This window comes from Thermobia domestica, chromosome 8 (assembly GCF_964235325.1).
Source record: "Thermobia domestica chromosome 8, izTheDome1.hap1.1, whole genome shotgun sequence".
NCBI lineage: Eukaryota > Metazoa > Arthropoda > Insecta > Zygentoma > Lepismatidae > Thermobia > Thermobia domestica.
The window spans coordinates 150,661,011-150,671,781 of record NC_137461.1 but is presented as its reverse complement, the minus strand read 5'-3'; the positions used below and the strand labels follow the sequence as shown (position 1 = coordinate 150,671,781).

Genomic DNA, 10,771 nt, shown 5'->3' with positions numbered 1-10,771 from the left:
TGAATAAACTATAGCAGGACCGAACCCTATCAGGGGCTCAGGTTTTCCGTTAGCGTGGAGATTTCACAAGTGGACGGGAAAACATGGAGAAGGACGTATGCCCTGGACGCTCTTCGAACAGTCGTGTGGACACAAATTTCGTTACAGTGAAGAAACTCTTGGACCAAACAGTCGTTTAAGTGTGAGAATGATAGATTAAGAAGTGAATGTACCCAAAATAGTAGTGCACGAAATTGTTAGTGAAAATCTGAACGTGTGCAAGATTTGTGCAAAGTGCCAAAATTGTTGGATGACGGTCAAATGTTGGAGCAAGTGGAGAACGAAACGGACATTTTAGACAACGTAAAAGCAGGCAACGGAACATGATTGTTCCAATACGATTCTAAAAGCAACTGTCAAAGTTCGAACAGCATACGGCACACCAAGGAGTTCCGGCGCCCCCAAAGGCAAATTCAAGTCTATGATCAAGACAATGCGCATTGTCTTCTTTGATAAGAAAAGGGTGTTGCACAAAGGATTTTTGTCCCAAGGGAATACTGTCAACTCAGCTTATTACGTGAAAGTTCTGTACTATCTGCGAGACTGGAAATCGGGTCCGACTGGAAACTGCCGAATGCTGGAAATTTCATAACGATAACGCGCAGTTCATACGGCTTTCATTGTGATGTTATTAGTGGCTAAAATCAAGGTAATCACGTTGCCCAGCCACGTATAGTCCCAACATGAGTCCAGCGTACTTCTTTCAATTACACACACTCAAAAGCAGCTCGAAAAGTTGCCGTTTAAACGATATGTTGACCATTCAAGCAGCAACGACGGGTGTTCTGTGGAGATTGTCGGAAGCTGACTTTCAGGAGTCGTACGTTGCGTTGAGATCACACTGGCAGCAGTGTGTTGATAACCAGAGAGTACGTCGAATACGTTTAATAAGTAGTAATTTTATTTCCTGGACCGTTTCGTTACTTTCTGGAGAAATATACAGTAATAATATTTATTTTTCAATAATATCTTGCTCAAGGGTGGTTAAAACCCGAGGTCCATTGACCTCCGAAAATATATTGATTACAAAATGAATCGTGGCATACACTGTTACAAAATAAGAAATTCTTCATAAATATACACAGTCATGATAGAATAACATATTTATTTCATTAGCTACTATTCGACTGAAGTACTAGAACACCAGTTGAGTATGTATTGGACAGATTATGCCAATATAGGGCTAGAGAGAATGAGATTCGGGTTTAGTGCTTATAATGCACCAAAATGGGCATACCGAAATCTACAAAAGAGATTTCAGACATTAAAATTATTTAGAGTAAAAATTCGCAAAACGCATAATATCAAATTATACAAATAGTTTAAGAAACAAAGACCTTTAACAATTTTAAATACATTTATTGTAAAACAGTTTCATATACAACAATCAATATATTTGTACAAAATATATATATCTACAATCAACTTTAAAACTTAAAAGACGATGTAAATTAGTCAAAGAAAGAAAAAAAGAAGTAAAAAAATTTGTTGTTCATGTATTATTTCCTTTTATCTCCATCACTTGTCATATCCGTAACCATGTAGTTCTGAAAAGGAAATGAAAATACGATAGATTGTATACGATATCAAATTAGAAATAAATAATATTTATAATAAACTCCAATGTTGTGATTTTTGTAATAACTACAATATAACCTTATTGACATAGAGAATCCAGTCAAGTCTGCACACAGTAAAATATAGTTTGGTGTCTGTTTTGGTGTCAGTAAAATATAATACTATGAATGGAAATGTGTTTACATGTAGAAAGTAATCTTTAATTAGAATCAAGCACTTCAAAATATAGAGCAAATTGGTTCCCAGAAAAGTTATTTAAAAAGCGACTAGTAATTAGAATCCTGATTACATAAAGGGGCGTCTCACGGATTTTATCGAATCTTTGTTATAAGTACACTCTGCATTTACTTAACACATAACTAACTAACTAACTAACTAACTAACTAACTCTATGGCCTATGGAACCCGGAGGTTCAATGCCGCGTTCACAAAAGCTCTCCACTGACTTCTATCCTTAGCTAACTGCATCCAGTTTCTACTCTGTATTCCAATCTCTGCGAGATCCATCTTAATATTGTCCTCCCATCTGCGCCTAGGTCTTCCTAATGGTCGTTTCCCGATTGGTCTTCCAGTCAAGACTTTGAAAGCGTCTCTACTTTCTTCCATTCTAGCTACATGACCCGCCCATCTAAGCCTCCTAGACTTGACGACCCTAACAATGTTGGGTAAACCATATAAATTATGTAGTTCCTCGTTATGAAGTTTCCGCCATTCCCCATTCCCGTTCCTCTTGGGTCCGAATATTCGTCTCAGGATCTTGTTCTCAAATACTTTCAGTCTATGTTCTTTCCTCAGAGTAAGGGACCATGTTTCGCAGCCATACAGAACTACAGGCATGATTATTGTTTTGTATATTTTAAGCTTCAAATTCCTCGAAAGAATTCGCGACGACAAGAGATTTTGAACCGATAGTAACACGAATTCCCTGCTTTTAGTCGACATTTAATTTCTCCGTGAATATGATTTTCCTCTGTTAAGATTGATCCTAGATATTTGAAACTATCCACTTTATCAAAAGTATTATTTAGTACTTTAACGCATCCATAATTTTCTGTATTCCGGTCCCGATGCACTTCCATGTATTTAGTTTTTTCTGCATTTACTTCTAAACCCATGTCCCTGCAAGCGTTTAATAATAACTCTGCATTTCTTTCTATTGTTCTCCTATCATCTCCTATTAAATTTACATCATCAGTATATGCCATAACCTGGTGAATACCGTTCAACTGTAAGCCCTGGTTGCTATCTTTGATTTTCCTTATAGCGTATTCCAAAACGAAGTTAAATAATAATGGCGACAACGCGTCTCCTTGTTTCAGGCCATTTTCGACGTGAAAGCTCGTGGACAAAAATTTTCCTACCCGGACTTTACTTTGGGATTCATTTAAACATATCTTAATTAATCTAATTAGCTTTCTCGGTATTATAAGTTCTGCAAGAACGGTGTATAATGTTTCTCTCCTAACCGAGTCGTACGCCTTTCTAAAATCAATAAATAGTTGATGGAACGGGGGATTGTATTCCCACTTTTTTTCGAGTATTTGGCGAATGGTAAATATTTGGTCGATAGTTGATCGATTTCGCCTAAATCCGCACTGATAATCTCCAATAATTTCATCTGCGTATGGGGTCAGTCTTGCTAACAGAATATTTGAAAGGGTTTTATAGGATGTTAACAGAAGAGAAATGCCTCGATAATTATTACAGTCAGTTTTGTCGCCTTTCTTGTGGATTGGAACAATGATTGATTCTTTCCATTCTTGAGGCAATTCTTCCTTGTTCCAGATAAGGAGAATGAGTTTGTGTATCTTGTTCCACAATTTTTCGCCTCCAGCTAAAATTAACTCAGCCGGAATTTCATCTACACCCGAAGATTTGTGTTTCTTTAATTTCTTTATAGCAATTTCTACTTCTATTCGGTTGGGTTCTGGAATATACGGTTCTGCGGTGTGTATCTCCTTTTCTCCACGAACACTAGTTTTTGGTTGCGTGTTAAGCAAATCGTCAAAGAAATCTTTCCATCTATTTAAGATGCTATCCGTGTCAGTGAGAACTGTGCCGTCAGATTTCTTTAATATATAATCACGAGGTTGATAGCCTTTCTTAAATTCGTTGATTCCCTTATACATGTCCCGGATGTTTTTATTTTTACTATTATCTTCAAGTTCCTTAATTTTAGCTTTCAGAAAATCGCGTTTCTTTGTTCTAAAAGTTTTGGAAGTTTCCCGCCTGATATCTGTGAAATTTTGAGTAATCATTTCATTCGGATTTTGTAGCCAGCGTAATTTTGCCTGTTTTCTTTTCTCTGCTAGTTTTATGCATTCCTGGTCGAACCATGGTTTGTTACTACGTATTTCCGTGTGTCCCAATTTTTCTTTTGCTGAAATTTTAATGCTATCTCTAATTTCAATCCAGGTATCCTCAACACTAGTGCACTCCGAATCTTCTAAAGCCGAAAATCTATTCGAAACTTCAATCTGGTATTCCTCTCTTACCTGGCTCTCTTCTAATTTCTTTAAATTGAATCTCTCCGTTTTCGGACAATGAATATTACCTTTATTCAACGATAACCTCTCTCGTATTATCGCTGCTACCAGGTAGTGGTCAGTGTCACAATCAGCCCCTCTAAACGACCGGACATCAATTATGCTAGATTGCCTTCTTCTATCTACTAAAACGTGATCAATTTGGTTATGTATTTTCCCGTCTGGAGATGTCCAAGTGTATTTATGAACGTCGCGATGTGGGAATTTTGTACTCTTCACGATTAGGTTTTTGGATGTTGCAAAGTTCACGAGTCTAACACCGTTGTCATTACTTTCCTTATGCAAACTTTCGTTCCCTATAATCGGTTTGAAAATATCCTCTCGTCCTACCTTCGCATTGAAATCCCCTAATAGAATTTTCATATGGTATCGTGGGAGTTGGTCAAATATCAGTTCCACTTCTTCGTAAAAACTGTCTTTTATATCGTCATCCTTATTTTCCGTTGGGGCATGTACATTTAAAACAATAATATCACACCACCGTCCCTTAAGAGTAATAAAAGAAAGTCTGTCAGTAACAAATTCAACCCGTTTAATTGCTGGTAATATACGTTTGTGAACGAAAAACCCCGTTCCTAATTGGTGATTTTTATTTCCTTCCCCGTAAAAGAACGTAAAATTTCCGGAATTCTCAGATCCATTTCCTTCCCACCTAACTTCCTGAAGTCCTACTACGTCCATCCTCTATTTCTCTAACTCCCTCGTTACTTAACACATAACAGGTTAATATTCAATCACAAATCAACATTTAGAAGATTTGTTCCATGCATTTTCTCCTAATTCTTGTTCTGAACACACATTAGCGAAACTAAAAAACTTGTCTAACTTCAAACCCCAAATTTAATGACCCATCGCTTGGAAACTAAGGATCTGCACACTAAAATATTAGTCAAATACTAACCAAGTCCAGATCTGCCTTTATGTCATGTTTAGTCACGATCGGATGAGTTCTGCGGATCACGTACGATGTGTATATAGTATTATTATTATTATTATTATTATTATTATTATTATTATTATTATTATTATTATTATTATTATTATTGGAAAAAACAAATTACGGACAAAAATAACGCTTTCTGTCAAGCAAATAATATTACACTGGTAAAAATGAAGCATTATTTTGGTGGATCATAGAGTAATTGATTACTATCTGTAAATAGCCGACGTTCCCGAATTTTAATTGACAGCCTGTATGAAAAGAAAGGAAAAACATCATAGTACAACAGAAAACAACTTATTATACGAATTGTCCCTGTCAATTCCCAGATCAAATCACATTTTCGTTAATTCCCGGGAAACGTCTTCGGCGTTGCCACCTTAGTCGAAAATAAAGAAATAAGTAAAATAAATAACGATTAGCAACGCCTTCGGCGTTGCCTCTTTCAATTCCCAGCCACTTGATATGTCCCTTCTTTCCTAAACGTGTGGTTAAATGCCATCCGGAGAGTATATAATTTTGTAGTTCTACGTAACACCTCTCTATTGTGCAAAAATCTATTGACACACACGCACACACATTATCTTTAATAACAATAAGATAGTGGCAAGTTTGCTGGTAGTGTCGCGAGGGTGAGAACTCAATGTATGGCAGTTTACAAAACTCACGATAAAATAGCATCGCCAAAGAGGAACAGTGACAGGAAGAAAAACTTCAGCGACAGATCCGCTGAGCATTAAACCGAATTGTCGCTCAGAAGCACCGTGCGACTATAGTGCAAATGACAAGAAAACACAAGCAGCATCACTTGTAGCCAACAGACAAAGTCCACTGCGAGTCACATGACATGGACATTACGGGGTCGAGTTGCAAGAGGAAATCGCTGATAAGGGATAATAACGGTTTAGCACGACCTGAATAGTAGCGTCAACACACAACATGGACCGCTGATGACTGGAAACATATGATAGGGTCTGATGAGTCATTGTTCATCGCATTTCAAACCACAGGTCGTGTTTATGTGTGGTGGACAGCCAAAGAAGCGTTGATCCGCAGTACCTCCAAACAATGGTGAAACGTGGCGGCGGCTCTGTCATGTTATGGGCCTCAAATATCCTGGCTTTTGGTGAGTTATGAGTTGGCACTAAACGGTCGCGCTACTGATTGTAATTGTGTCGGTATTTTAGGAAGCCTTGTCCATTGTATGGTTCAGGTAATGTTTCCAGACAATGATGACATGTTCCCGGATAATATTGTGCCAATTCACACAGCTGAAACTGTTGCGACATGGTTTGAGGAACATAAAGATAAATTGAACTGCTCCTCTGGCTTGCCCGATCCTCGAAGCTAAACATAATTAACAATTCTGGTCTGTTTTGGTGTCTCAAATTCAGTGCACATTTTTGCTTCTATCCTTTCTCACGAAACTAAGTTATGCACTGCACGCAGAATGGTGTAATATTCCACTTACTACTATTCATGGAATCTATGACTCCATCCCACAACGCATTAGAGCTATTCTGAGGGTAGTGCAAAGCCATATAAATTTGGTAAGTTGCAATGTTTTCAGATGTTTCCATTAAATAGATAAGTAAGGAAGCAACTACTACGGCTTCAGAAGCAAAATACAATAAATGTCTCACAATCGTCTCTTATAGTTGATTGCCAAGTTACAACAGTTCGAAATTGAAAGGAACGGATTTGGTACACATTCTGTGTATCCTTAAAATTAAAACATCGTTATGGGACTACTCTGACCCCGTGAATTACGATTTCAGGTGTTTTTGATTGGCATTTGGTCTCTCTCTACATTGAAGCTTTGTGACTCGTAATCACTGACTTTCTGTGGCCACTCATGATTTAATTAGGTTAACTGGGAGGTTAGTTATACTTTAGCATTATATACTGAAATTTTAATATGTGTATTGTAAGCAAGAAATTGTCAAGAAATGCCTTTTCATTAAAGAAAAATAGAAAAGCTGACTAATTTCAAAGAATTATTTAGATTAGATAGAGATGAAGTAGATTGTTACGTTAATTTATTTCTCAAAATCCGTAAATAAAAGCACTTTATTTTTTCCTAATTTTCATCAGGAAACTCAGGATAATTTGCCGAATGTTACCTGAGTAGGCTACTTCTGAAAACTAATTACATCATTCTTTCGAAGGTTTAATTTACACGGCATCTACCACATTCACCGAAGCGGGAAGTATCAATACAAGACTTACGGTACTCCTCTCCTATCGTTAGTAACGTTATATTTATATGTATGGTATATGAAGGGTAAGGAGAAAAAACAAAGAATGTCCATGTGTGTGCTTTAACGGGTGCTTTGCCCTATCTGTTGATGACTCTTGGTACTATTTGACTGTATATGCCATGCATGAGTAGATGTAGAAATGTCCAAGGAAAGGGGAAAATATTTCATTTTGTACGGGGTTTTCAATATTAAAGCGTCGTTTTCTCGAAAATACAGTTTTGTGACATTCCTAGTTTTTTCCCCTTGACCTTCATATTCAATGTCATGCTTTTTCAACTAAATTTCGTCAACATATTACCGAGATAATTCTACAAAGCTTAAGCACTAAAAATGTGAAACTTTTAAAAATGTTGAAATTGTACCACTTCGTGAAACATTGTTTATTTTTTGTTCACACTTATTTATTAATTTCCACTATGTCAAAGTGTTTTTATTACTTGTCATATTACTATTTACAAATTTATTTAATTTAATTCCTAAATTTTGTAATTATATTTCAGTTCTGTTCTAATTAAATACGTTGCTCTAATTTATATATTAACATTTTCCCGATCCTCTTTCCAAACTGTACGTACAGAATAAAATTTCTTAGACACAAAATCAACACAACATAACACATCACTTAAGAGATAAAGTTTGAAAAAGCATTACAAACTCAACTGCAAACTACAAACTTACAAGGTATGAGTTGCCATATAGCATGACGGAGAGTATCATAAGGAAAGTATGATATAGTACAGCTCATCATTCGGTATTGAATTTATTTGTTTACGTTCCGCACATAAGCACTTACGATGAGTGTAAAGGCACGACTTCATCAATAGATTGCAGCACTTTCCTCCAATTTTCCAATAAATTTTGTAAGGAGGACAATATCCGAATTAATTCAACGGAATTGAAGAGACGAATATTCAAAGTTAGTTCAAATTCAAGTTGAATATATATTCAGAAGCAGGGATAAGAGTGGATCTGAAACTAGGGGGATGGACGATGTCACGCCGTTCTGCGTACCTATCTTTGCCCATTGTAACTTTTTTAAGAAGTGGGGCGACGCAACAGATATTTTTGAAAGTGTGAGAAGGGCGTCCTCGCGCGTTCCCTCTCAATTTTAGCCTTGTTCAGAAGTTAATTCGTACATTTTTCGATCGTGTTGTTTTATACATTCTGGAGAACACTTCATTGTACTCTTCAGACTCATGCTTTCAATAAACAAGCCTATCAATAATAAAAGAAACAAATTAGCATAAAAGTGTTCGAATTATTCTGTAATTATTGATTTAATTTGTTTTTGGATAATGTTTGAATATAAATATCTTGATCTTGCACGAAGTATTGCGAATATTCCACTTTCTATACAATAACACTTTCTATACAATTCATTAGAAAGATAGGGAAATTGTGCTGACATCTATTATTAGCACTTCTTCAAACCTGCCTTACAGATTGGAACGAGTAAAACTAAGAAGAAACAAGTGAGTTTCGTTTCACAGGGTAAAACTACTGTAGCAGTAGGATTCCAAACTATGGAAATTCAATATTTAAACTTGAAATAGTACATCTATAATTACTGGTTGCAATAGATTAATAAGATCAAGATCAAAGACTGAATCTGTTGCTTGGACGCTGAATCTATATCAGAAAGCCATTTCTCGCTATGCCTTACTCATTTTGTTCTGTGGTGAAAAAGGTTGAAACAGAAATTGTTAATTTAAACCACCTGAATAGAGCTTAAGGGATGAGATAGAACCTAACCTATTCTTGGGAAGGTGAATCGATTACAAGAAACTGCATCTTGATATCTCTTACCATTTTTGCTCTCTATTGAAAATGCAAGTAGTAGTAAATTACAACCACTTTCGGTTTTGATAAAATGTTGAGGGTTGTGATACTATGTTATCTTGATAGCCTGAACTGACTGCAGGAAATAGCTTGTCGCTTTATAGTACAATTTTTGTTCTATGGTGATAAATAGTGAAACCGGAAATGGTTAATTTGAAGCACTTCAGGTTTCAATAGAGTGTTAATGGAAAAGGTGGAACTTATTGTGGGAAGGTGAATCAATTGCGAAGAGATCGAACCTCGATATCTCGTTATTGAAACCAGAAGTTGTAGTAAATTTCAACCACTTTCGGTATTCGTTAGTGTTGCAGGCTGTGATGGTATGTTCTATTAAGACTCTCAATCGTTTGCAGAAAAGCGCTTGTCGCTGTCTAACACCATTTTGCTCTTCAGCGATAAATGTTGAAATCGTAAATGGTTAATTTGAACCAATTCTGGTTTGAATATAGAGTTAACGGAGGATTTGGAACCTATCCTTAAAACACTGAATCGATTGCCAAAAAAAAAAAAAAAAAACCTCTCTTACCATTTTTGCTCTGATATCTGTTAATAGACGGACAGATGGACAAAACTGTTCTATAATACATCCGACACTTATGTATAGCATAGTTTGGAAGTCTAATGATGTCACCAGTTTCAACAGCAAGACTAAAGTCACCACACCTTAAAGTCGCTTCTGAGCTACGTCGGGACGCTGGTCATCTCACGAATCAGGACAGGTGCTTATCTTTTTATGGAGTTACGAGAGAAATGACGTCAAAATCCGAATATGTAGATTTATTATATTCTAACTTTGTGATCACTTTTCTCGCGACTCCATGGAGTGGTATGTTTGAAAATACTTCAATTGGATTCAAGTTTTTCAAGTTAGTACAAAAAGTCGACTTAAAAATGTATCCAAGAGTGGATACTTTCACCATTGGCATCATCGGTGCTTCAAAGATTGTAATTTTGAGGTTATTTTTCTTGCAATCTCATGGACAAATATATTGTAACATAAATTCATTGCATTCAGTGTCCAGTTAATTGCTATGAAAAGTTCAATTAGGCATGAATCCAAGCTAGACACTTTCACCATTGACGTAAACGATACTTCAAAAATTCTAAGTTTGAGGTCATTTTTCTCGTGACCCCATAAAAAGATGTGTTTGAAAATAGTTCTAGGTGTCTTAATGTCCTTAACTTAGTATAAAAAGCGCAATTAAAAATTTATTCAAAGGTGGGCACTTTTTACCAGTGGCATGAGTGTTAGTTCTTTAAAATTATGATATTGATTCAGTAACTAAAGAAAAAGTAAATTCAAGTAACATAAGATTTAACAACTACATTTACATACCTGCTAATCTTTCTTCTCTTTGTGAAATGTATTCTTCTAAATCTACAAAAGCTTCGTCATCGCTTATCAAGCCACCCAAGCTTTCCGGTAGAATTGATGGATCAAAATAATTGTGTAAGGCCTGAATATTTCTGTAGTGGAAATACATCTGCAAGGAATATTACGAATATAATTTTAGAAAAGAAATTTCCTTTGACACTTTTTTTTTTTATAATATATCAAATCTGAAAAA

At 35.9% G+C, this 10,771-nt stretch overlaps 1 protein-coding gene across 1 annotated transcript in view; it reads right to left on the bottom strand.

Annotated features, from left to right (window-relative positions):
* Positions 1-1,377: 1,377 nt before the first annotated feature.
* The window catches only part of LOC145693280 (uncharacterized), a 43,420-nt gene continuing 34,026 nt past the window's right edge, over positions 1,378-10,771 (bottom strand). The window contains exons 3-4 of the mRNA XM_081769126.1: positions 10,540-10,687; positions 1,378-1,586 (exon numbers count right to left, since the gene is read on the bottom strand). Of these exons, the coding sequence (XP_081625252.1) occupies positions 1,558-1,586; positions 10,540-10,687 (177 nt within the window). The 3' untranslated portion in view covers positions 1,378-1,557. The remainder of the gene's footprint in view (positions 1,587-10,539; positions 10,688-10,771) is intronic.